At 36.3% G+C, this 27,982-nt stretch overlaps 3 protein-coding genes across 3 annotated transcripts; 1 reads left to right on the forward strand and 2 right to left on the reverse strand.

Annotated features, from left to right (window-relative positions):
• Positions 1-4,718: 4,718 nt before the first annotated feature.
• On the reverse strand, positions 4,719-7,970 carry LOC140182475 (uncharacterized). Its single transcript, XM_072228874.1, has 3 exons — positions 5,836-7,970; positions 5,615-5,760; positions 4,719-5,287 (listed from the first exon to the last, which is right to left on the reverse strand). The coding sequence occupies exons 1-3, from the start codon at positions 5,981-5,983 to the stop codon at positions 5,087-5,089; spliced, it is 495 nt and encodes a 164-aa protein (XP_072084975.1). The 5' UTR covers positions 5,984-7,970; the 3' UTR covers positions 4,719-5,086.
• On the forward strand, positions 7,969-16,114 carry LOC112775209 (1-deoxy-D-xylulose 5-phosphate reductoisomerase, chloroplastic). Its single transcript, XM_025818695.3, has 12 exons — positions 7,969-8,351; positions 11,163-11,341; positions 11,464-11,550; positions 12,245-12,370; positions 12,468-12,530; positions 13,013-13,162; positions 13,785-13,852; positions 14,038-14,149; positions 14,255-14,359; positions 14,727-14,848; positions 14,947-15,093; positions 15,734-16,114. Exons 1-12 carry the CDS (start codon positions 8,279-8,281, stop codon positions 15,885-15,887), a joined length of 1,386 nt encoding a protein of 461 aa, XP_025674480.1. The 5' UTR covers positions 7,969-8,278; the 3' UTR covers positions 15,888-16,114.
• A 742-nt stretch (positions 16,115-16,856) lies between these two features.
• Positions 16,857-20,488, reverse strand: LOC112775208 (GTP cyclohydrolase 1). The gene is made up of 2 exons (XM_025818694.3): positions 19,768-20,488; positions 16,857-18,692 (listed from the first exon to the last, which is right to left on the reverse strand). Exons 1-2 carry the CDS (start codon positions 19,976-19,978, stop codon positions 17,494-17,496), a joined length of 1,410 nt encoding a protein of 469 aa, XP_025674479.1. The 5' UTR covers positions 19,979-20,488; the 3' UTR covers positions 16,857-17,493.
• Between the last annotated feature and the right edge of the window lie 7,494 nt (positions 20,489-27,982).

The raw sequence follows: 27,982 nt of genomic DNA on the forward strand, positions 1-27,982 counted from the left end.
CTCTAATTTCCTCAGCACCATCAAGCAAGGGCAACATGAAAGCTTAAAAAATTACATGATAAAGTTTGCCACAGTCGCAATGAAAATTCCTGATCTCAGTCCAGACTTGCACCTACATGTGCTGAAGAGCGGCCTCTGCCCAGGAAGATTCCAGGAGACTATTGCAGTCACTACCTAAAATATTAACCGAGTTTAGGAATAAAGCATCGGGCCAGATAGAAAATGAAGAGCTAAGATAAGCCAGGAAAGCCGAGAAGCAAACGCCCCGAAGAGAAGAAGATAAATACAAGAACAACAGAAGCTATTTAAGTTGATGCCGAAGTTCGACTCATACACAAAGTTTAACACGAAAAGAGAAGACATAATAAAATAAATCCTTCACATTAAGATCATAAAACCACCCAACAAAGCAGGAACTTATCAAGATCAGAAGTACGTAGACAAGAGCAAACACTGCACATTCTATCAAAAGTTTGGCCACACCACCGATGAATGTGTAGTAGCCAAAGACCTATTAGAAAGGCTGGCAAGACAAGGGTTCCTGGACAAATACATCAATAACAGAATTCAAAAAGAAATAACAAGCCCTACAATAGATCAGCTGAAATATAACTCAGCATCCAAAGACAAAGGAAAATGGCATACTTCGTCTGAACTTCCCACACCAAGGGGAGTTATTAACTATATTTCAGGAGGTTTTGTAGGAGGAGGAACCACCAACTCGGCTAGAAAGCGAAGTTACCTAACAATGCTAACCATGGAAGGATCTTCGTCATCACAACAACCCCTCCCCCTGAACACATTTCTTTCAATGCATCGGATTTCAAGTCACAATTCCCGAACTTAGATGATCCTATTGTAATCTCAGTGAACATGGAGGACCTGACAGTCAGAAAAGTATTACTCGATCTAAGAAGCAGCACAAATGTATTATTCTACTCAACTTTTCAAAATATGCAACTTAGTGAAAAAACTTTGCAACCTTCAACCGGAGAATTGGTAGGCTTCTCCAGGGAAAGGGTTCCCGTGACAGGTTATGTGTGGTTAAGAACCACACTAGGGGAGCACCCACGCTCAAAAACCCTAGATATTCAATTCTTAGTGGTTGACTGCGTCAACCCTTATAATGTTATTTTGGTATTACCATCCCTTAATTCTTTTAAAGCTATTGTTTCTACAGTTCACTTGTGCATAAAGTTCGATTTGCAAGATGACATTGTTGCAATCGTACACGCCGACCATAAGGATGCATGACAATGTTACAATGCAGGCTTGAAATTGAAACCACCATCAACAGAACCAATTCAACGGGTCAACCCTGTTTACAATACAGACGACATCCCGACACTGGCCGAACTCGACCCTCAAGACAATATCTCCAGCTGACCTACACCAATGGACGAGTTGCACAAGGTAAAATCACCAAACTTTAAACCCAATACACTAATATCGGATCTGCTTTTTCTGCAGGCAATGAACAAAACCTCACCAAATTACTCCAATCCAATATCGACCTTTTCACATGGACACTAGCAGATATGCCTAGAATTGATCCAAATATCATATGCCATAAGCTTGCCATTAACCCCAATGGTCCAATATGTCAGAAAAAGAGAAATTTGGGAACAAAAAGAAGAGATGCCGCCATTGCAGAGACATAGAAATTGCTCGTTGCAGGGTTTATCCGTGAGATCAGATTCTCATCATGGTTATTAAGTGTTGTTATGGTAAAAAAGAGCTTAAGGAAATTGTGCATGTGTGTAGAATTTACAGACTTGAATAAAGCATGTCCCAAAGATTCATATCCATTGCCGAGCATTGACAAATTGGTGGATAACACCTCGGGTTTCAAAGTCTTAAGATTCATGGACGCCTACTCCGAATATAATCAGATACTAATGCACCCAGAAGATCAAGACAAAACTGTATTCATAACTGATCACGTTAACTTTTGTTATAAGCTAATGCCTTTTGGACTTAAAAACGCAGGAGAAACATATCAGAGGTTGATGGATCAGGTCTTCAAAGATCAAATTGGTCGGAATATGGAAGTATACGTCGACGATATGGTAGTAAAATCGGATTCGAAAGAAGCCCACCAAGCTGACCTTCACAAAGTCTTTCAGCAACTATGACAATACAATATGAGGTTAAACCTAGAAAAATGTGCATTTGGATTTCATGGGGGCAAATTCCTCGGTTTCATGTTAACACACCGGGGGATAGAAGCAAACCCTGACAAATGCTGAGCTGTGATACAGATGCAATCACCTCGAATAATTAAAGAGGTTTAACAACTCACTGGTTGTATCACTTCTTTAATAGCCTTAGAAAGGCAAAAAAATTCACCTGGACCGACGAGTGCAAACAAGCATTCATCGACTTAAAAAATCTTCTCAGCTCGCCACCTATTCTTCAGAAACTACAACATGGTAAACCTCTTTACTTATATCTTCCAGTTTCAATTCACATAGTTAGCTCTGTACTTGTCACAGAAATAGGCAAAGAACAACGCCCAGTGTACTTCATTAGCAAGGTGATACAGAATATGAAAACCAGATACCCAACTGTGGCAAAACTAGATTCGCCTTAATAATCACATCTCGACAACTATGACATTATTTTCAGAATAATCAAATTATAGTTCGAACAAGCCAACCACTACGCCAAATAGTAGCACGGCCATACCTAGCCGGAAGGCGCAACAAGTGGTCAGTCGAACTATCAGAGCTTAACATCTCCTACAAATCAAGAAGATCATTGAATGCTCAAATACTGGCCGACTTTATTGCCAAATTCACCACTACACAGGAAATCCTCCCAGTTTGGGAATTATATGTCGACAAAGCCTCCAATGATAGGGTCTGTGGAGTAGGAATTCTACTTAAAGACAACATCAGCGTCTTCGCCAAGCAATCCATAAGGTTCTCATTCCAGGTGAGAAACAATCAGTCCGAATATGAAGCCTTGATCGCTGGACTACGACTTACGAATGAGGCAAACATTCAAAATCTCAAAGTACACTGTAACTCCCTACTCATCATCCAACAGGTAAGTGGTCATTTCCAGGTATGAGACCCTCCCTTAGAACAATACTTAAATGCAGTAAAAGATCTTACACAACGTTTCAACATTTTAAAATATCATACATACCTAGAGAACAAAATCATAGAGCAGATATCTTGTCCAAATAAGCAACTTCTAGAATACAAGATTTTCAGAATGTTTTATCACAGCTAACCTTTATTGAACCAAGCATATATGATAAAAATGTTCTAAGTTTATCGCAGCAGGCAGATTGGAAAAGCCTATACATAAACTATTTGAAAACTGGGAACATACCACCCGAAGAAAAGCCACAGTTATTTAAAAAGAAAGCAAGTTACTACACAATCATGGGAAACGACTTGTATAAAATAGCGTTCTCCCAACCATTATTGAAATGTCTCGGACCCACAGAAGTAGAATTGGCAATTTCTAAGGTCCATGAAGGTATCTGCAGCATGCATATAGTAGGTTGGAGCCTAGCCTCAAAGCTCTTAAAAGTAGGATACTACTAGGTACTAGCCAATGTTAAGAAGAGATTGCATGGAAAAAGTCTACTGTTGCAATAGTTGTAAAAAATGCGCACCAATTATCCATAGCCCGGATGAACTGTTGCATGCCTAAAAAATCGGATGGCCTTTTCATAAATGGGGACTCGATATCCTCAGACCATTCCCATTCATCAATGCCTTTACAAAGTGCATAGATGCACAACCACTTGCCAAAATAACCTCGGATAAGGTACGCTCTTTCATTTGGAAATTTATAATATGTAGATATGGTTTGCCCGGAGAAGTCATTTCCGACAATGGTCGGCAAGTTATTGATAAAAGAATTGCATCTTTTTCAACGAATCTTCACATCAAGCACCATTTTTCCTTTGTAGAGCATCCACAAAGCAATGGGCTTGCAGAGGTAGCTAACAAAATTATTTTACAGGCTTTAAGGAAAAAATTAGCAGAGGCCAAAGGATGTTGAGCCGAACTTATTCCCGAAATCTTATGGAGTTATAACACCACACGACAGTCATCAACAAAAGAAACACTGTTCCGACTAGTACACGGTGCATATTCGATAGTTCCAATGGAGATCTCCCAACGATCACTACGAACTAACCTCTTGGATGACACGACCAACACACAGGTATGATTAACCGAGCTCGACACACTAGATGAAGAACGTGACTTGGCCAGGCTAAGACAACAATCTATGCAACTTACAATACGACGAAAGTATAACAACGGAGTTTGGCCAAGATTATTGCAACAAGGAGATTTGGTACTTCGAAAAATTGAAGAAGTTTGGAAACCTCCGGGACATGAAAAACTTGCAGCAACTTGGGAAGGCCCTTTCAGAGTGTCAAAGGTTCATGGAAAAGGAGCTTATTCTTTGCAGACACTAGCCGGAATGGAGTTACCCAATACATGGAACATGTCTTCCTTAAAATTGTATTATAGATAATCCTGTGTAAAAGACGGGATTGAGATGTACTTTTTTTCCTGATCATGAGTTTTTATCCCACAAAGGATTTTTCTTGGATAGGATTTAACGAGGCCGATCACCCCACGCCCTCCACAACGGAAGGTCTTATCAATAAAAACAAAACATTCCACACTATCTCATTTCTACAAACCAACCTACAAAAGTTGAAAGTCAACAAATTCAACATAAAATAATCAAAACCAACATATTACCCAAACATCTAAATAAGTTTTCTACAAAACAAAACCGATATTAAAGATCGGTCACAATCCAACAATAACAGTTCAAATAAAAAAGTTCCAAAACTAGAGAAAGACAATTCCAAAACTAAGCAATATCTTTATCAACAGCAGCCACGTTCTCATCTTCCACTTCACCAGCTTTGTCATCAATGAGCTCACCATTGACGACGATCTTCGTAACATCAAGCTTGCCGATGTCAAATTCGGGTGTGAAAGTCACCACCTGACTCACTACTCAATCAAAACCTCCAGCAAACATCTCTAACACCTCATGCTCCAACTCATGAATTCTGGACATCATTTTTCCTTTTTCATTATTAGCTTCCTTCATCTGGCTTTGTAAGAGGTGAATATGATCCTGAAGCTTTATAATCTCTTCTTCTCCATCTTTCATCTTTGTAGTAACGGCCTCCTTCTCTTTCACAGATCAAGTTTGCCACCTTTTTTGCCTGACCCTTTTCTTCGGCCCCTAACAGCTTAGTGGTCTGACCTATACACAACGGCCTTGAAGTAATTACCTACAAACAAATGGTCACATAAGACTAAATGAACAACAAACAAATATATAATCCAAACATTACAAACTCTACCTGCATATACTTCCTAATACCCTCCTTCCCAACTTTCTTCAACATCCTCACATCGCTAACATGCTAAGCGATCTTATCAGACAGCTCTGCAAAAGGAAACTACTCACTCCATTGAGACTGTGCACCATCCCCATTGATAAAACCATGTAACTTCTTTTGCCTTTCAAAAATAGACTTATCCCCAGTTCCCACATTTAACTCCTCCTCAAAAAAAATCTTTAAAGACTTCTCTAAGTCAAGTCATTTCCTTTTCACCTGGTGAACATGAAGAGCACTTGATTGAGTGGCATCAGTGCCAGCCTTCTTGTTCACACCAGAAGCAACACCATCTTTGTCACTCTTCTTTTTCTGGCTCAGAAAAGACTGTAGATAAGAAGTGGCCAAGTTCGAAGCCCTTCTACCTAAAATATACAGAAAAATACACATATGAAAATAACATTATTATACAACAAACTCTCTGAAAATAATTCATTTACCTATATAATCCACTAGTGCCTCCTTATCTGATTCCACTTTTAACAATTCAGATATCGACAACAATTCCCCTGCTGCAAAGCAATCTATCAAGTAATCCAAAAACAAATTCTCCTCGTCACTCCTCACAGTAGCCCCCAATATTTGCATCGGCTCTGGACACCAGTAAAGGAGAAATTTTTCACCAAACTCGTCATCTAAAAAGAAGGGGTACTCAGTTTCTGATGACCGAGCCTTCACAAATATAGCCTTAAATCTTTAAACGAAGATTTATACAAAATAAACAGAAAGCGACCTAGGTAGCTACTAAGGTTAATCCATAAATCTTTTCGCACACCCTTAAATTGAAATAAGGAGAAAAAGATATTCAATGAAGGAGGAAACTCAAAGAAATCCATAAAAAACATTCAAAGGCTCGCAGAAAAGCCCATGCATTTGGATGGAGTTGCGAAGGAGCACAATTTGAGTCAATCCATTGCATTCGAACTCTAAAAAAAAGAACTTCAAGTTTAACTTTGTCAAACAAAGGGTGTACATGTAGAAATACGCCTATTCCCCTCTTTTCTCGCAAACCCTTTCTTCACCACTTTAGGGAAGTAACTCAACACCAACAGCCGCACCAGTCTTTATCAACTTTACAGAATTGAGTCCACGCAAGGACTCAACATTGTTGAAAGCTAAAGCACGATGCTTCACATCAACGTGAACCCACCCGTAAATATCATCTTTTTTAACTTCTACTACCTTATCTCTAGCCATCACCTAAAGAAACAAAAAGAAAGACAAGAACAACTAACCTTTTGAAGTCATGTCTTTTTCTCTTCAACCTAGATACAGTAGATAACTAGTGTCTTTTCCAAAGCAAAACAGATAATAAAGAAACTAAGTAAACCCCCTCACACGTTCTCCCACTACTCAACGGTTAAATTTAAAAAAAAAAGTTCATTTACCAATGATTTCCTTGAAATAACCACACAAAAATTTATTACCACATCACACTTTTCGAATTCCAGAGATAAGAAACCAAGCTTGCCCCTACCTACTAAAATGTCGCGGGTTGAACTTGGGGGCTCAAGGGACAACATTAATCCGAGATTTAACACCATAACGAAAGCTCAACTTGCTAACAAGAAGGTGCGGTTCAGCAAGTTAAGTTTGGGGCTGTGTTTCTGTTACCTTATAACTCGGATGAAGACGGTTATACTTCGGATTCATATTCAAAATATTTTAAATAAAGATCTTCCCAGTAAAAAAAAACACCTCCAACTCTCTCGGATTCACCCTAAAATTTGGAGATAGTGGCGACCAGTCAGTTAACTTGAACAACGATAAATAGCAGCACTAACAGGGTTAAAGGGGCAGATTTCAAGAGAAAAAACGTCAATCTTTTAAGAGATATATTATTGACTTGAGTATCGGAGTCTTTTTTGCAGGTTTCACGACTAGACAAGAACTTCAAGGTCTCCTATTTCCGCTATTCAGAAAACGTGGAAGCGTTTATCAAGTAGCGGCGACGAGCTATAATTCGGAGAGTATCCTTAACGGAACAATATTAATAAATGTACGTATTTGACACAAGGTAAAAACTCAGGTGCACAGTTAACTTCATGTGAAGTTGATAGTTCAGAGTCGTTATTAGGTAATGATTTGGTCAAACTTATCAAATCATTTAACTATTCTCAATTATCAACCTCACATAAAGTTAACTACACTTAAATTTCTCCCTTGATACAAACTCTCTAAGAATATTCGGTTGCTTAATTATTCTTTCTTCAGTAAAATAAATATTTTATTAAAAAGTTAATGTATTTTGAAAAAAATGAAATAGACTGTTGTAAAAAGCAAAAACAAATAATTTATACGATAATGCTACATGATCAAATATTTTAGTAATTAAATTCATCTAAATTAATCCAATAACTTATTAACACAATAAAATCTAATCGGAAAAAAATGCATAAAAAAAACTTTACAAAAATAACATTTTTATCTAAGATTTCTCTAATTTTTTTCTCATACTTTATGGAATGGATGAAGATACGTACGTACGAGCAAAAGCTTCATAACAGTCCTGGTTATTTAAATGGGACCCACCTCCGAAGTCCAAAAAGCGCCGTGGCTTTCATTCTTTACTTATAGTTAGAGCATTATCCACATTTTGGACTTTAACAATAATAGAAGGCAGGTGCACCAACGAAAAAGAAGAAAATTTATTGAACACAAAAATAGAAATATGGGATGTAACTCGTTAGGGTTAGCAAATTTCACAGACCACACAAATCAATTCGTGGCAGTTACTTACTTGCTAATTAACTATATGGAAGCTACTATTTTGGATGTTTTGATTAATAACATAGCATTAAGGATAAGTAGAATAAGAAGAAGAATATTAATAGAGGTGATTGGTTCATTGTTTGGTGGTGTACGTGCGAATAATACATTTGAATGGCTCTGAACTTGCCCTCTCCAGCGCAAGTGAAGCCCTTCTTTTTCGCTTCTGATTCCCCAAAGCTTCCAGGTTCTTCTCTTCATCCTCTTTCTTTTCATTCATTTCTCTCTCCTCTATCTGTCTTTTTCTAAATTATATGTGCTTCTGCTTCTCACTTTCACTTTTCACTTATACTCTCAATTTTCATATTTACTAATAACGTAACAAAAAAAAAAAAAAAAAAACTAATGAGAAGGTGATCCTATTATACCTAATTTATAAAATTTGAAAAAATTGGCTTAAAATATTCTGTTTAATTTTTTATTGATTGTTTTCTTAAAAAAAATAATTCTTTAACTAAATTGATATATATACCTTTTTACACTGGTAACTTCTTCTTCTCTTTTTTATTTTTTTTTTAATTCTTTTATGATTTGGACCAATATTTATGGGCTATTATTGTGATGACTTAGTAATATTTTCTTGAATAACCGCCTTTTTTTTTTTTTCTCTTAGTCTTAGCCACATGTGCCATCATCCTCTTATTACACCTATGATGTTATATATGCTCTGATCAACGCTTTGATCAAAGTTGGAAACCATGGAGAAGGCAACAAACTAAAGCAGTTTAACTGGTTTTATTAGAAGATCATAAATTAAAATCATGCAGCATATTATTTTGATTATTGAGGAAGAAAAAGCTTTTACCAAAGAAGCCTTGTATGTATATATTTGACAAAGAGTTGACTGATAAGCTGCATGAAATGAAGATAATAAGAAATATTTAGACAGAGAAAAGAAATGGGAAATAAAGGTTGAATTATTTGTTTTCGTTTAAGGATTACGTATACACTAAAATCAGATACTAAAGTCAATTATCAGTATATAATATATGGTAAAATATAACTATATATTAAAAATAAATTAAACCACACACATATTTATATACAAATATATTGGTGACTAATTTTAGTATCTAATTTTAGTGTACAAATAGCATTTCTCTTCGTCTAATTAGGAGATCACTATATTTTGAGTAGTGACAGATAGGTACGTAAACCCGCTTTTAGTGGGTTATCCATTTTAAGAAGAAAGATAAAGAAAGCAAGAGAGGAGGAATACAGACAAGGAAAGAGAGAAATAGGAAAAAAAATAATATATATCATCATTAATATAAAATATATATTAAAATAAAAAATATAATTAAAATGAGTTAAATACTTAAACTACACATATATGTATTTATAATTAAATACATAATGACTTAATTGATAGCTATTTTTTAGTATGTATATAGTATTTTTATTTGATAAATACAGTAGATAAATTTTTTACAATATTTAAAAAAATATAGCTAAAATTAAAACTATAATTTCTTTTTTTCTATTTTCAGTACTTCTTAATTTGAAAATTAAAAATGTGTGATTAACTTAAAAGTGTTGTTGAAAAATAAAAGTATGTAGCTTTAATTTTAGTTTTATTTTTAATTGTTGCGAAACTTTTATTATATTTTTATTTATCTACGAAAAGATCTTTTTTACTGTACAATATTTTCCGAATTTATTTTCTAACATAACTATATATAAATTAGCCCTAAAAAACATTTTCTAACATTTTTTTTATTGACAAATTCACCTTTTGCATGCTTGTTTGAAGTTTATGAAATAACCAAGGTTTCAACAAAAAATCATTTTTCAACAATATTTTAGAAATATTTTTAATAATAATATTTCGAAATAAAAATAGTTTTCACATTTTTCAACTATATATAAAAGTGAAAACTTTCATGCAGTTGTTTTTATATAAAGTTAATAATTAAATATCATTAAATGATAATTTAATCAAACATGTCATTTCATTTAATAATTTTTAACTATAAATTTTTACTTTAACTTCACTTGAAAATAACTGTATTTGCGTATTTCCATATATAAACATTAAAACTTAAAATAGCCTTTTTAATATCCCAAACACCCTTTAATAATGAATAGTTTTATAACTAGCATTATTATTTTTTGGAAAAGTATAGGGTACCAATATACTATCTGTCAACTTATTGTTAATAATAATTAATTATTATTTTTTAAACACATATATAAAGAAACACATCCAGAAAATATATCTATAAAGATACTTCCATTAAATACAGTCATAAAAAAATATTTTTATTAGACACATTTACAAAGATACTTTCATTAAACACAATCATAAATAAGAATTGACATGGTAGAAATACTTTTAGTAACGTAGTAGTGAAGTTGTTGCTTTTTTACATTCTTGAAAACACAACATTTGTTTTTTATTTTTTTAGAATTTTCTAAAGTAGTTGTAGCCTTGTTGAAAAAGAAAATATGTTTTCTTGCAACTGATTTTATTACCCCTGAAATATAAGATCTTCAAAAACGGAGTTACGAGTAACAGCCTTATACAGTTATATTAGTTTGATAGTTTCATCGATCAAGACCCTCTCTAGATATTTAATTTGCTACTAATAATATATTGAAAGAAACTTTTGAGAGGATTTCAACGTTGAAAAATTTTATTATTTTGTCACTGTCTTGTTTACCAAATAAATTTGCATACCTTCTATTTTCATGTTAATGCACCAAAACCTACCAGCTCTCTCACACAACGACATATGTGTAGTTTTACATGACTAATAAAATTATTAAATAACAATACTACATGATCAATAAAATTTGTTATTTTTTATTAACACTTGATCAACACTTTAAATATTAAATCTTAAATTTTAAATTCTAATAGTATATAAATAAAGTGTTAGTCAAAATATTGACTAATATTAATAAAAAATATTAATCCCTTGACATGTTTGGATAAACTTGGTTGTAGTGGAATAGTAGGTAAATATTGATGGTGGAATTTGATTGGTATTATCAGGAAGCTTTTCTTTGAAGAGAAAAGAAAATGAGACAACAGTAGAAAGAAGAATATGTTGCTCAGTGCAATCACCAGCACCAGCATGGCCAGGAACTGCTATTCCTGATCCTAATGCTAAAGTATGGGATGGACCAAAACCAATTTCTATCTTAGGATCTACAGGTTCAATTGGAACCCAGGTATGCACAATTGACTCACTTGTTTCAATTCATTTAAGGAAACACTTGCAATGTAGAATATGAATGAACTAAAATACGTTATGTTATATGTTTTTAAGTAATTTGCTTATTTTCTATTGTAGACACTGAATATAGTGGCTGAGTTTCCGGATAGATTTAAAGTGGTGGGGCTTGCAGCTGGTTCAAATGTTACTCTTCTTGCTGATCAGGTAATAAATAACTACTTAGTCCAAATAATTGCTATCAATTTGAATCATTTATTATTCCTAGAATTGTTGCACCATATGCAGTATATGCTCCTTGTCATTCCTTTTTGGCAAGAAATTGGCCCTTGCAATTCATTTTTTGCTCTTAAAGCATTTCAGTTTTCTGTTACAACTATATAGTTGGCAGTTAAAATTAGTTAGTTAGTCAGTCAGTCAGTTATGCTATATTTGAAAGAGAGACTGAGACTGAAATTAAATTACAAAGACTTAAGAGACAAATATTATGTTTGATATTAAATATATATAACTGAGTTATGTCTCAATATTATATTTAGTTTAAGATAAATATAAAGAATGAAGGGTATATTTGAAATTTGAAAAGAAATATTATTAAAATTTCAGTCTTCATTCTTAAAATATTATTAAAATTTCAGTCTCCATACTTAAAATTTTCAGTTCCTGTTTCTCTATTTTTTTATGGTACCAAAAAAATCGAATTTTTCTATCTCAAAACTAAAATTTTAATTCAGTCTCTAGTTATCAAACACAATACTGAGAGTCCAGTCTCCTATATGCTCACACTCTAGTAAACATTTTAACTTAGATTAGATTAATACAGTTTTAAGATTGATTCAACATCAATTCAAACGGTTTTGATAAATTAATTTAATTGGTATAATGTTTCCATGTTGTGCAGATAAAAACATTTAAGCCTGAACTTGTTGCTCTTAGAAATGAGTCTCTAATTGGTGAACTCAAAGAGGCTATTGCTGATTCCGATCACAAACCTGAAATCGTCGCCGGAGAACAAGGAGTCATTGAGGTGGGAAAATGTTTTGTCCTCAACACCATATCATTCAGCTACTTTATAGAACACAATTTGTTCTTCCATTTTATTTTATTTTATTTTATTTTTTCAGGTTGCTCGCCACCCTGATGCAGCCACTGTAGTTACAGGAATAGTTGGTTGCGCAGGATTAAAGGTAATTTAAATTCTAATTGCTTACATTATCTCATTTACCTATTTAATGTGTATCTAATTTTGAATGTTGTAATTTAATACAACAATAATATAAATAAAATAAAATAGCAAATTGTGTTTCAGAACAAGTTGACTAAACTTGTTTGACTGAACCATCCGACAGTTTGCAATGTTATCTTCACAGGAATACCCATCTTCATAAATTCAAATCTGTTAAAAGATATCTCTTTGTGGTGATAACTATCTTTAGATTATGTTTATTGCATACTATGAATTTTTCCCTGCAAAGCAATTTTCTTCGGATACAAGTTACTACATTTCAATTACATAAAAGACATATAGAAAATGGTGAATTACATTAAACTCTCCTCGTTATACACACAACCTTCCATGATTCATTACACATATATTGATACAAAATACAAAGACCATTATAATGTTAACAGGAAGTTGATACTTTCCCTTATTTGTTTAATGTTTTAGCCAACTGTTGCTGCCATAGAAGCAGGGAAAGACATAGCATTGGCCAACAAAGAGACAATGATTGCTGGAGGCGCCTTTGTTCTTCCTCTTGCTCACAAACATAACATCAAAATTCTTCCAGCTGATTCAGAACATTCTGCCATCTTTCAGGTGCTTTCTAAGTTCATCGTTTGTGTCCAATTTTGTGACTATCTCAGGGTAAAGATGCTGAGATATAAAAACAAACAATGTCTGTATTTTAGGGGGAAAAATCCGTCTAGTTTTTTATTTACCCGAAAAAAATGAAGACAGTATTAGAATTGAGATTAGACGGGCCTAACTTAACCCCAAAAACTAGTTCATGGATGAAGGATGATTCACACTTTATCCTTGAGAGATGTGGGACTTGTAATAGACAGAGATATAACCTTTCTGTTTTGTCATTGTCTCGGTATTTTCGAATTCAATCATGCTACTACACATAAAAAATCAGTCACCAAATCACCGCTCGTATAAAATACATGTTTGAAATACAAAATACATATTGAAAATGAGTTAAACAATATATGCGTTTATATACAAATACATAGTACCTGATTTGGTAGTTGATTTTGTGTATTTACATAGCATTTTTGTTTTGAATTTCAGTCTTGAGATACTTACCAAACATGACTTAGAGATAATCCTTATCTCATTTATTTGGTTGGAGTCAATGAATTTACTATTGCAATTTTTTTACCACTTAATGCTGATGATCATCACTGATGCTTGAAGTACTATTTCCTATATACAGTGTATCCAGGGGTTGCCAAAGGGTGCACTTAGGAAAGTAATTTTGACTGGATCTGGAGGTGCTTTCAGGTAAAGAAAAGTAGTTAGAAGAAGTGTTTTTAAGGTTGGCTTGAGTTATGAGTCTTGTGTGGTTGGTTCTGCTTTTTATAGAATTGGTTTTTGTGTAAAGTGATTTATGTTTTGTAGGTTTTCTGAAACTGATTTATGAGTCTACCTGCTTTTATTGCTGACTAGTCTATTCGAATAATTGACAGGGAATGGCCAAAGGAAAAGATGAAAGAAATTAAACTTGCTGATGCACTAAAGCATCCTATCTGGAGTTTGGGAAGAAAGATAACTATTGACTCAGCTACCCTTTTCAATAAGGTTTTCCTGTCCTCAATGTTTCTGGGTTTTTTCTCCTTTAAAAAGGAAATCTATTTGATAATATTCATAGTTATAAATTAAATTTCTCTATTTCTTATTCTGTAGGGTCTGGAGGTAATTGAAGCACATTATTTGTTTGGAGCTGAATATGATGATATTGAGATTGTTATTCATCCACAATCTATCATACATGGAATGATTGAAACTCAGGTTTAACCTTGCAATATCCTTTTAGCTGTTACTTGAATTTGTATTATTTATATTTATTTAGAAAGCACAAAATCACCACATTAACTGCGTGTTTGTGTGTCATACACATTGACAGTGAAAACAATAAAATTATATTTTCTGTTTTTATCTCTACTTTTCTATTCTTTCTTTACAAAAAAAACAAAAAACACTAAAAACAAAAGCACAAATCAAAGGCATAGTTTTCTTTTCACCTCTCACTTTATTTTCCTTTTTGTTTGATCTCTTTTGTATAATATCCAACAACAAAAATGGGTTCATACAGCAGAACAAGATGTCGAGATATATTCGATTATTAAATTTACGAAAAAATTGTTGTTATTTTCAGGACTCATCTGTTATTTCACAGTTGGGGTTACCAGATATGCGTTTGCCTCTCCTCTACACATTGTCATGGCCAGAAAGAGTCCCTTGTTCTGAAGTAACTTGGCCCCGTCTTGATCTTAGCAAGTAATATCACTTGAAAACCATTTTATTGATTTAAGAGAGTTCCCTATGCAAATTTTTGGGTGATTGATAGAGTTTATGTTCAAAATTTGAATACTCAGGTATGGTTCCCTAACATTTCAAGCACCAGACACTGATAAGTTCCCATCTGTGAATCTTTGCTATGCTGCTGGACGTGCCGGAGGAACAATGACTGGAGTTCTCAGTGCAGCAAATGAGAAAGCTGTTGAATTATTTGTTGAAGAAAAGTAAGTAGTATTAACTTCCCTACTTAATTTTTCTTATGCAAATTTCATTGCATTCTTTATGTTTCTATGGACATTTTTAATTACCTTTATTGAAGGTTATCATACACTTGAGTAGTATGCATCTGGACTATTGAATTGCGTAAGCTTATTTTTCCCAAGTAAAACTACTTACTAGTTTATATGAGAAGAACAATCTTGTCTCTTTATTAGAAACAATTTTGCAGTTTCAATCCACTATTACAATGACTACTCATTTTCAAGAGAATATATGCCACTTAACTTATGTAGCATGAAGAATTCCTTCTATTTGAAGCTATGAATAGTGAAAGAAACTAATTGGCTGTTCCTAAGGATGAGAGTTTGGAGAAGGAAGGAAAATTAAGGGTTTTTAGTGTAAAATTTACAGTAGAAAACTTTCTTTACCTTTCCTTCCAGTTCTCCCTGAAATCCAACTCACAAACAGCCTCTAAGAAAACATATTAGTCCAATAATGTGTGCATATGCATGTTTTGCGCAGACTCATACCGCAATTAGGGTAAAGTTAGCAAAACTGAAATCTTAAATCCTAAATCCTAATTCCTAAAACAAATAAAACATGCATTAAATACTGTTCTGATTAACTACTTGGTTCTGTTTCCAGGATTACCTATCTGGATATTTTCAAGGTTGTGGAGTTAACATGCGAAGCGCATCAGAAAGAATTGGTGCCGTCTCCTTCACTTGAGGAAATCCTTCACTATGACCAGTGGGCGCGACAATATGCTGCTGGTCTGCAAATAGCTTCAAGTATTTGAAATTCGAATCCTATTTGATGGCATGCATCAAGTGTGTAAATGTATATGAGTAGCCAGAATATGTTTCTACACTTAGAAATGGTTTCAATAAAAGTTCACTCAACACAATGTTGCAAAAGCAATTTGTCATTTTGATGCAACCTGCAACAATATCAAGTGTATCACAAAAGACACTTGCTCCATGAATGGTGAGCGTGGAATGAGAATCAAACTACTTTTCTGAGAAATGAGAGAACATTACACTAACTTTACAAGGAGACACGAATAAACAATGAAGAATGATTCATATTGTTTCTAAGTTAGTGATTATACACTGTATATATACAAGCTAACTAACTAGAGTCAGCCGCATGTGACCATGGTTAGCCTAACTGTAACTAACTACCACATACCAATGTCATAACTGACAAACTAACTTAATTACGTATTATGCACATTACCAAGATCCTCATAAAAGAAGGTGTTTTGCCCAAGGTCCCTGGTTAAGGTTGCTTCAAATGGAAAACTTCAAAGTTTTTATTAATTAAAGAATTTAATTTTAATGCCTTGTTAATATAAAGCAATTTTACATATGCATCCAATAATATATACCACATTAGTAAAATTAACTACCTTTCACTTTATATAAGAGAAATATAAAGTGAGATGCACAAACCTGTTTGAAGAAAGACAAATACAAAAGCAATCAAAATGCACAAACCTGATAATTTGTCCACCAAAGCCTAAGGACAATGAAAAAAGAACTCTGTTTTAACTCTCTTCTGATGCCTCTAAATTTTCTATCCACCGAAAAAAGGGATAATTATCAAACTGAGAAATGACAAAAAGGGGTTAAATCTGACTAATTAATCCATTTAACTTGTCAACGATAATAGGTTAGATTATATTTTGCAAACCCTTCTTTTGGTACATGTATCATTCTTATCATTTTCTATTGAATAAAATGACACTTATAATCATCATTTCAAGTAGTGGTAAATGTCTAGATGATATTGGTAATCTCCATTCAAACGCTTCATATATGTTGCACTCAAGCATTCGCAGGCACAACAACAATTGAATTTCAATCATGACTTTCAGAACCTTACATAAAACAACAAAATTGAAACCCTATATATAGTATAATGAAAATGAAGAACCATCATTATAATCTATATTAAGGGACCAAAACTAACTTCTAAAGACAAAGTGCTGGACCTGGCTGAAGAAGTGCTTGCCCCTTGAATTTTTCTTGTATGCAATTTTGATTTTGGAAGGAAAAGAAGGAAAAGGGAACGCTTGAAGTGCAAGTCACATCCGTTTAACACTTATAACCCTTTACTTCTATCCCTTCTTCAAAACTTCAACTTAAAAACACACCCTAAAAGAAGTGATGATTTATGGCATGTTATCGCATTATAAGCAAGAAGTGAAACATAAAAGGAAGATCTAACCATCAACTATAAGTCAACTTCACAGTGGAGGCGACTTCAAAATTTCTGAACCTGTCCATGATAGTATGTCTTTTGAATTCATCGAGATCTAGGCTTCAGCATTGCTTGTAGTGTGGTTAACAAATCTTTCAAGAATGCAAAGAAAATCCTTCCAAGTAAAAGCTCCACAAGAACTATTGCCCTTCGCAATATGTAGGAGTAGGAATACTTTGCAAGAATGCAGCCCTTGCAGCGCGGTCAGTTGAGAAGTGTCCTAATACAGCAATGGTAGATGTGCTACTTCCAAACTTCTCAATTCCCCTAGAGATCATGCATGTATGGCTGGCCTCTACAACTACTATTACATTTCCACCTAACAATGGCGAAATGGTTTCAGCTATCTGCCTTGTAAGCTGTTCCTGAAGCTGGAGCTTGAAACCATAAAAATGTACAATTGATTGCAAAAGGGATTTTCCGATGCAAGTGAAGCCTTCGGAAAGGAAGTATCCTATGTGAACAACTCCATGAAATGGAAGTAGATGATGCTCGCACTGCGACCAAAAGGGCAAGTTCAGCTCAGAGCATATTTGTTTGTTGTTGGAGTTTACTTCCAAATTGGAGTTCAGAGGGTTTAGGCCACCAGAAAGAGTACCGTTCAACTTCACATCCATGTCAATGCTTTGGAAATTCAACAACCATTTCACATATTGGCTAGGAGTTGCCGCAAGTTCCTTCCGCATCGGATCTTCTCCCAGTGATTTTAGAATTGAAGATACAGCTGTGACCATTGCAGGATTGAGAGGTACAATTTTTGACGAAACTTTAGCAGAAAGAGAAGACACAGATGGACACCAGCATTGGTCAGATGATCCTCTAGGACGAACATTTTCAATATCTATATCTCGAAATTTAAGTAGGCCAAAGAAATCGGTCCAAACATCTGCACTTTTGTTTCCAAAAACTCCAGAACCTGAAGAGACAATCACATTCACCCACCTTTGGTGGTTTGACTCAAGAAAGATTGATTCTATATCTGGAAAGTGTAAATGTCTACACTGAAGTATCACTGCAACACCTGCTGGCTTTATTCCCTGTTGCAAACCCAAACACACTTCATCTGCCAGACGTTGTGGCTCTTGGAGTCGTTTAGCAAATACATCGGTCACACGAGAAAGTTTGCTTAAACCCAACACTCGTTTTCCAGAAGGGACATAACCGACATGACACTTGATTTGGAATGGTAGCAAGCATGATTCACAATAGGAAAAATGATCCAGATCACGGACTACCACAAGTCCGCCTGCACCCCCTGCATGACCGATTCTATTATTGTCCAGACCAGCTTCGGGGAACAAAGCATCGCCAACGATTTCATTCACCTTTTGTCTGTAACCTGGAAGAAGATCAATTCACAAAAGATTAGTAAGAGTACCATCAAGAAAATATGATAACACAATTTGATAAAATGCTAAACGGACATCAACATCAAAAGAAACTGTAGAAGATGATCAAATATTCAAGGCAGAAGAAAAATTCAAAAGTTTTGAACGTAATAATTAGTCAGCCAACCCTAGAAATAAACAATGATCATCATGACTATCTATATCTTAACCATAGTGTACACATTTAATTAAAGAGCAGTAACCTCAAATCCTTTGTGCCTCATAAAGTTGAGACTATAAGCAAAGGATCCAAAGTTTGTGGTTGAAGTAATATACATTCACTCAACGATATGTGATGATTTCACAACCACATTAAAATGCTGGACCAAAAGGGATTCTATTTGGCTACATCTGGTAGTTGATAGAGAACGCAAATACAGAAAGATACACAAATCAGAACTCAAGACATGTACTGACACTGTGTCCTAGCATACAAATTTCATGTATTTTCTGTCCTTCTAGAAAGTGGAGATAATGGGAAGACAAACTTTTTGTCTCTGTATTTGTATACTATCCCCGCGGCTAAATGCAGCATTAATTGATAAAGATCATGCAGCAAAAATAAAAGAAAGTATAGCACCCTCCACCAACTTCCACCATCTTAATTAGATCCAAACATGCACTAGGATGGGACAAGGAAGAAACCAATATTAATGGCAATGATGAAGTAACAACTTGATAGATCTCCCTCTAAAAGAAAAATCAACAACGACTAACATGCACTAGTTTTAACCAAAAGGGTTGATTGAATGGTTAACTATTCAACCACTTAAACAAGTCTGGGGTTCAAATCCTGCCTTGTGTATAAAGCAAACTGCCAGCGGCATTCAAGACCCTTGAATGGAGTTCTGATTGGCGGTATATTAGTCCTTGTCTGGGGAAACCGTGGGAAACCAAAGATGCACTAGTTTTTGGGTTCAGTTACGTCTACAGAATTCTAATGATGTTGTCTCAAAAGAATATTAACTAAAACAGAAGCTAGAAGTTACTCTAAATAATTGAAAAAGGGGGATATAAATGATATACCTCTGGTTCCTTCAAGGAGGGCTTTGGCGACACGAAGAGGCGTCTTTCTAAGACCTTCCCTGTTTACATCTTCACCAAGACCTTGCAAGAGAAGCTTCACAGCATCACCAATGGCAGCAACACGCTCTTCATCAAAACCAACTTCACCAAGTCCAATACTCAATTCATTCTCAAGCTCACCGTTGAAATGCCCCTCATCCAAACAGCCCATTGAAATCTAACAATTCCCACAAAACCAGGAATATCGATATCAATATCAAACAAAACGGATCCAAAGTGACGAGAACAAGATCCGAGACAGAGTGAGCAAACAGATCAGAAATCAGAAAAACGATATATCAGATCGGTCTCGGAAACAGAAGGAATTAAAGAATCATGAATTAGAGACAGAGAGAGAAAGAGAAAGAGATAGGGAAGACAAGGAGGAATGGATTCGTGGGGTTAAGGTTGATCTTGAAATGTGTGGATCCTGGTCTTCTATCTCGTAGAATGCAATGAAATGGAATTGTAAAGACGGACCCACACAAGAAGAAAGAAGGTTGGTGGTGGTGTTGGTAACGAATGGTACGAAGGGTGGGGATGTGTTGAATTTGTGTGTGGTGTATGTATATATAAGGTGGCGCTGCAAAGTGCAAACCAAAAAGGAAGGGATAGGGATCTGTGTAGTGGGATTGGGTTGGTGGGTGGGTAAATGTTTTGGTGGCTGCAGCCATGCACCAACTTCACCTTCACTCACATTTAAGAAGTCCTGAGATGGGACGAGTTACCCATACTTGTCCTTGACTTTCAAAATTTTCTAACAGTATCTCTCACATTCAACTTCGGGACTCATAGTTGCCCTGCAACCCTTTCCGGCATCAAGTCAGCAAACGGAGGGATGATCTGGCACCTCCAATACCACGCTGGAGTCAGCAACGGCTAGCTGATGTGGCAAATCTAAATTTTGTACCCAATGTGGTCCCTGGTCCCATTAAAACCCTAAAAGCTAAGATTCGTTATTATAACTAGTATCTCTTCTTCTCTCCTTCGTCCCAACATTCTGGTCCACCATTGAAGCTCTGAAGCAATGTTTGGAGGTGAAGGGCAAGCCAGTGGGAGCTCGATACGGTCAACAAGCAATGGATACAGGGCGAAGACCCAAAATCGTAGCAGGACTACGCGTGTACCAGAATGGTGTGGTTGCGGCTGCCGACCTGTGCTCCGGTGGTCTGGGACATATTCCAACCCAAATAAGCCCCTTTTTGGATGCCCAAATTATAATGTTAGCTGTAATTGTTGGTTTTTTCTGATTTTTCATTTCTTTCCCAAGTTCTAATTTGGTTATTGAAACATTCGTTGATTGCAGACAATTGGTAAAAGATGGTGTGATTTGTTTGTTTGGGCAGATGTTGGGCAAGAGGCTGTGCCTGCAAAATCAGAAAGTCTTAACTATAATGATGAGCAGAAGATGACAGAAGGTTGGAGGCTGGAAAAATTAGAATCGGATGTTAGGAGTCAAAAGTTTATGATCAAATTATTGTTTGTGGTTGTTTCTGTAATGCTGTTGTTCTTACTAGTGGTATTTTGCAAACTTTGATCTCAATGTTGAGTAATGATGCGATTGAGTTCATATGTGTAATATTTGCATGAATGAAAAAAAAGTTGCTCAACATGTAACTGTGTTAGCCAACCTTTTGGAGATACTAACTGTTTTTGTATCACTAAAGGAGATCTGGATATATAGCAATAGCAAAATATAGCAATAGCAAAATATATTAATCATTTTAAATTAACAAAGTCATGATTCATAAGTTTTGACTATCTTACAAAGTCATAAGAAGGTGCTGCTAACAAAATAAACATAACCATATGTCTGGTAACAAAGTAAACCTAACCAAACAAGCATGTTATACAAAATTACTTTTAAATTGTCTTATACAAAATAACTCCCAATACAACAAGCAAGAGTCTTCAATTTTTCTTCCTAGGTGCCTTGAATCCAGGAGTGGGAATGAACTTGAGGATATTGCCAAGTCTTGCAGCTGTTCCTAAGCTAGCACCTTGCATGGGATTAACTGGCGTATGGGCAGAAGTTAGTGAGATAGATGATTTTCTCTTTGGTGGGAGCTTATCCGGTCTTGATTTAGTGATGGTACAAACTTCAGCAGCCTACAAGAATTGTAGTATATCAGAGGATGCGGTTATAATTACATAACACTAAACAATTTACAAGTTGTCATTAGATGAAAAATAAATTGATTACCTGCTGAGACTCCTCTGGTTCAGAGTAAATTGGTTGAGAAAGCTCAACTTCAACTGGTTGGACATTAGTGTCATCATCATCAGCCGGAGCATCTTTACCAACATTGGCATCATCAGTGGCATTCGGATCAGGTTCAGCATTGGAGTTAGGTTCAGCAGCATTCGAACCATCCTCAACCACATTAGCTTCAGCTCTACTTGTATTCTTAGCGGCAGCTTTTGCTTGTGCAGCAGCAGCAGCTTTGGTTTTTGCAGCAGCATCTGCTAATTTCTTCTTTTTACAACCCCTCTTTGTGTGGCCTTTTTCCCATAGTAGCTGCATGTGAATGGTGCAAGCTGCCTCTTTAGGTTTGTGTTGTCCTTGGTGGAAGTGGGTTTGGATTTCTTCGAGACACCTTTAGCTTCATCTGTGCCTATCCGCCTTTTTTGTTGTAACTTACCTGGCCCCCTCTTAATCTTTGGAGGTTAGGGCTTAAGAGATTCTGAAACCTCCCAGAAAGTCTGCCCAGGAATGGGATTGATATGATGCTGATATGTCTCCCTATATGATTCCATAGTAACTAGTTTGTGGCAAAAATCCTCTAGATTTTTGTTCACCCTAGCTAGTGCAGCACAGGCATGCACACAGGGTATTCCTACATCCGAAACAGCAATGAATCAAGTTAGTACTTAGTGTTAGGTAGTAATATATGAATGAATGTTACTTTGGACAAAATAAAATCCACCTGTCAGCATCCAAAATTGACATGTGCAAAGGTGCTTTCCTAGATCAACAACATGGTTTGCTGGGTAACCATGTACCTCAAATTTCTCATAACCAGTATCACCTGTCCATATTGGGTGTCAATGTTTTGACTCTTTTCTCACTTTCTCTAGACGACTGTGAATTACTGGCGGTAACTTACCCACATGATTAGCTAATTTTACCTTGTTCTTAGTTATTGTTCTCATGACAAACATTCTCACACCTTCAAGCAAAGTAATGATTGGCTTGGCCCTGCCTCTTTAATTTTTGAGTTGAATACCTCGCACGCATTATTACATATGCTATCCAATTTAGGCATGTGACTGAATTGACTCCTGGTCCAGTGTTCTCCTCCCCACTTTGATAGATATGCCCATGCATCCTCCTTGATAATCTTGATCTTGTTCATATTATCTCTGAACTCTTGATACGTGGTGGCTCGTGCACACCCTACAGCAAGGATCTTAGTTGTAAATCCTTCCATTGCTTGTTAAAATTCTGCCACAAGTGCCAAACACAAAAGCGGTGATGAACACGTGGCATCACTTCTTCCATTTCCGGCAACAAACCCTATGCACAAAACCAAATACCATATCACCATAATTGACCCTGACTCTCATTCACGCTCACCATAATAGTCCCTGACTTTTGAATTGTTTACACATAATAGTCCCTGATTTTGAGAAACGATACTCATATAAGTCCGTCATATCTATCGTTTCTTATCCTCATTATTAAAATTCATCAGCATAGAAACATCATACAATTTTCATCTTTACTCATAACTAATAATTTACACAATGCATACAATTCCTTGTTGAATAAATTGCATAGATGTTCAACGCATGGAAGAGATAAGAAAGCATACAATTTTCATCTCTACTCATGACTAACAATCCACTATTTTCTAACATACTCATGAATTAGAAAATACCTTCTGCATGTCAGAGATAAAACACCACCCATGTTGTCTATAGTCTCCAAGGTCCTGGTGTAGCAACTCAAGAAACCACTTCCAATTCTCCTTGTTTTCTACGCCAACAATTGTCCACACTATGATGTAGATATGGTGATTAGCATCCTGGCCCACTGCCGATAGAATTTGCCCACCAAATTGAGTTTTCAAGAAAGCACCATCCAGTCCAATCAACGGTCGGCATCCGGCTTTGAAACCACTCTTGCATATACTCAAGCACACATACATTTTATCAAATATTGGATCAGATTCTGGTTGGGGAGTGCAACAAATTTCAACTGTTGATCCAGGATTACTCATGAGAAGTGTAAGACCATAATCCCTCAGCATTTTGTATTGTTCCTTTTCATCCCCGAACACAGCATTTCGTGCATCAAAGATGGCCCTTGATATTGAGTTCTTGTTCAAGGTCAAGTCAAACCTTGACTTGAAGTAAGTGGCAGCATCACAATGCTTAAAATTGGGGTACTTCCTAACCTTCTTGACTAGTTTACTCGCCACCCAATTTCTGTTAGCTGCCCTGTTCTTATCTTCCCTTGGGCATGTATGATCATTAAGGAATGTCTTTATTTGCCAACAAGTATCTTCATAATCCCTTGATGCATACACCACCCATGGACATCCTTTCACCTGACATGTAGCCCTCATCCTCATGTTGTCATTCTTCCTGAACCTAATCCGTCTGCCCTCTTGGATTGTGAACTCCCTAACAGCCTCTTTAAAATCCCATTTTGTGTTGAATTTCATGCCAACTTCCAGTTGCAGTTCTCCAAACCTTATACCTTCTCTGAACACAGGACAAACATCTTCGGACTCCTCATCTGCCCCCTCATCTTTTGAATTTGGGGGAGTCTTCATTTCTTTAGAATGCCATGAATTTGCCCCGTCTGAGTCAGCCCCTGGATCATATGCATTATATGCATCATCCCCTGTTCCACCCACAAAGCATAGGTCCACATCCCCATCTGAGACCTCCTCAACAAAGCATCATCCTCAATAGTAACTTGCTCTTTATCCTTAGCAAACGCAGCAGCAGGAGCATGTTTAAATCTGATGTCTTTTTTAACAGTCTTAGCCTTACAAATATCATTATCATAATCATCATCATCAGACGAAGAACTATCTTTGATCCTTGACTTATACAAACTATCTTCGTCACTATCATATGAATCAGAGGATAGTGCATCACCTCCCTCCTATCATGCTTGCAACACCGCCTTTCCCTTAGCAACACTCCTCGTACAAGGCCTAAAATTATGGGTGGTTGTTGTCGTTTTCTTCTTCTTGAAGGTGAATTTTAGTGTGGAGTTGGATGTTACTGTTGACACACTTTTAGGGAGAATAGGCTTGGTAGGAGGCTTCGACTTTGAATTAGTAGGAGGCTTTGGCTTTTGATTAGTAGGAGCCTTCGGCTGTGGATTAGTGGGAGGTTTTGGCTTTTGACTAGTAGCAGGCTTTGCCTGAGATTGATCATTTGGATTGGCAAGAGACTTCTCCTAACTTGGAGGTTTTGGATTCGTGATAGATTCTGGCATAGTTGGAGGTGTTGGATTAGTAGGAGGAGTCGGATTAATTGGAAGGTTCAGAATGTCAATGGTGTTGACAGGCGTTGGCTTGTTTTGGGGGGATTCACTGCTGGGGTTCCTTGTTTTGTCATTACGAGTGACCATAGCACCTTCTTCTTCTGCAACAACCATTCCTGTATTGTCCATGCCCGCCTTTTCCTCCTCATCTTGTAAATAATCTGGAGATGACACCCCATGCTCAAAGTACACATCCACCAATCCATTATTCTTGTGAGCAAGGAAACACATCTTCCTAAGCTCGTTGTCACTGTTTAGATTCCTTAATCCAGATTCTAACATCCTCCCGGGGACTAGCCACCAACAATGAAGAAAACGTCCAAAGTATCCTCATCCAGATCACCTAGGCAAGTTAAGTTATCAGGGGTATATCTCAAATTTTCTTCATCATCTTTCCCAAAGTTTCCTCCATGATGAAACATTATATCCAACAACACATCCATCTACACCAACAAATCAAAACCATTAAATCTCACACAATCATATCGGAGGACTTCAACATCATATTAAAATCCTATACATTAATATCACAGTCACCAACATGCATTAACCCACTATTGAAAAATCTCTGTTTCATTGCCAAAAAATAGAGCATATACACACCAAACCCTTTACCCTAACAAAAATCCTTAAATACAATCCTTTAAGGTAATGCAGCCATGAAACTCTAGGACAACCCAACACAGTAACAAGGCAATCATACACCTTTATCATATATTAATTCATGAAATAAATTCAAAAATTATTTCAACCAACACATACCTTCAACGACGCAGAAGACAGAGAAACCACTTGCCTCCAAAGGAACACCAAACTCTTCAAACGAAGTGTGACAGTGGAGGAGACGGGGAAGACAAGGCTAAGTCGCTGCCATTGATGAGAGAATGAGAAGACGAAGACTGAGCGTGGAGGAGAGGAGACAAATTGTGAGAGTGTTCAAACAAATATGGTGAAGGCGAACCGTTTTCAACGGCTCCAACTTAGGAACGACGTCGTTTACTTTTTCATTGGGCACCAAATCGATACTGCGTTGTTTCACTTAGCTCCAGCGTGGCATTGGAGGTGCCAGATCATCCCTCCATTTGCTGACTTGGCGCCGGAAAGGGTTGCAGGGCAACTATGGGTCCCGGAGCTGAATGTGAGGGATGCTGTTAGGAAATTTTGAAAGTCAAGGACAAGTATGGGTAACTCGCTCAATCTCAAGGACCACTTTGAGGTTTTAGTCCACATTTAAAGATAATTTTGGAAACGTAAAAGTTCTACATCCATGTATTTTTTACATGGTTGTTAACCAAGTAATTTCGAGATAAGCCTCAAAGTGGTCCCTGAAGTTACCGTCGAGTCTCATAGTGATCCCTGAAGTTAAAAATTACTCATATTCATCCCTGAAGTTGCACTCCGGAACTCAGACTCGTCCTTCCGGCCAATTTCGTCCAGCTGGCACAATCGGAAAGCTGACTTGGACTCGTTGGTGACACGCTATCAGCACAACAGCTAGCTGACGTGGTGACGTAAACTATTTTGACTCAATTTGGTCCCTAAATTGAGGTTAAAAACCCTAACCCCAATTGACTCTCTTCTCCTCTTTTCTCCATCGCACACTCTCTTCTCCTCTCTTCTCCATCACACCAGAGGTGACTCTCCTCTACAGTGTCTTCTCCATCTTCGAAAACCACACGTTATGGCTAGTGCGAGCAACGCAGTTGGGAGCTCCAACAACCCACGATCATTTGGAAGCATCATGAGGAGAATGAATAGAAACAGAGATGCGCGTCTGCCAGAATGGTGTGGGTGCGGGTCGAGACCAGTGTTGCGATGGTCAGCGACGAATTCTAATCCAGGGAGACCGTTCGTGGGTTGTCCAAACTACAATGTAAGTGTTTGATGCTGTTGTTTGCTGTAATTCTGGATGTAAACTTGGTTGATTCACTTTCCTGGGTGCAGATTGCAGGTAAGAGGTGGTGTGGGTTGTTTCTGTGGGTGGATAAAATTCTGGAAGAAGATGCGATAACATCTGATGGTAGAACAAGCTCTTCAAATGACAACAAAGAATGGAGGATGAAGATTAGATTCTAAAGTTAGAGTTCTCAAAATGGGGGTGGGGGATTTTGCTGTTTACATGTATGCTGCTGCTACTGATTACAGTTGTTGTGCTTGTCTTAAGGTTGGATAGACAACAAAATTAATTGTATTTAGCAAAAAAATATGTGACATGGGATATGTATATGTTGTTCTGTTCATGTACTTGTACCTGTCCTTTTGGTTGACAGAAATGCAGATTAAACTGTTTGACATGACTGTGTAAGAATAATTTGGAATTTGAATAAACAAGAGGTTATATGTAAATAATTATTCCTGCACTACTAATGGATTCATCTAATGGAATTAATTTTAATTGCATATCAGAGACCAAGAAAAAAAAATCTGCCACAACTTAATTCAAGGGAGTCATAATCCATATTCATATATTCATAATGCAGAAAACATATTTAAAATAGGCATTACAGAGTCAGGGCAATATTCAACAAGTATATCAAAGTTCTCAACATATTGAGAACACAAGTTTTGAACACTAAAATCCCCAACACTGGGTTCAAAATTCAGAAAGCACGCTGCTTCATCAAAATAGATAAATAAAATAATCTTATCCTAAACGTAATAATCCTAGTC

This window comes from Arachis hypogaea, chromosome 19, assembly GCF_003086295.3.
Source record: "Arachis hypogaea cultivar Tifrunner chromosome 19, arahy.Tifrunner.gnm2.J5K5, whole genome shotgun sequence".
In the NCBI taxonomy this organism is placed as follows: domain Eukaryota; kingdom Viridiplantae; phylum Streptophyta; class Magnoliopsida; order Fabales; family Fabaceae; genus Arachis; species Arachis hypogaea.

Coding starts and splice junctions, on each gene's coding strand:
- LOC140182475 (XM_072228874.1), bottom strand. CDS start 5,983: ATGCAAATATTGGGGGCTACTGTGAGGAGTGACGAGGAGAATTTGTTT. Junction 5,761..5,835: donor GGCACTAGTGGATTATATAG/GTAAATGAATTA, acceptor TGTATATTTTAG/GTAGAAGGGCTTCGAACTTG. Junction 5,288..5,614: donor GTGCTCTTCATGTTCACCAG/GTGAAAAGGAAA, acceptor ATTTGTTTGTAG/GTAATTACTTCAAGGCCGTT.
- LOC112775209 (XM_025818695.3), top strand. CDS start 8,279: ATGGCTCTGAACTTGCCCTCTCCAGCGCAAGTGAAGCCCTTCTTTTTC. Junction 11,342..11,463: donor CAGGTTCAATTGGAACCCAG/GTATGCACAATT, acceptor TTTCTATTGTAG/ACACTGAATATAGTGGCTGA. Junction 11,551..12,244: donor TTACTCTTCTTGCTGATCAG/GTAATAAATAAC, acceptor CATGTTGTGCAG/ATAAAAACATTTAAGCCTGA.
- LOC112775208 (XM_025818694.3), bottom strand. CDS start 19,978: ATGGGCTGTTTGGATGAGGGGCATTTCAACGGTGAGCTTGAGAATGAA. Junction 18,693..19,767: donor CCTCCTTGAAGGAACCAGAG/GTATATCATTTA, acceptor ATCTTCTTCCAG/GTTACAGACAAAAGGTGAAT.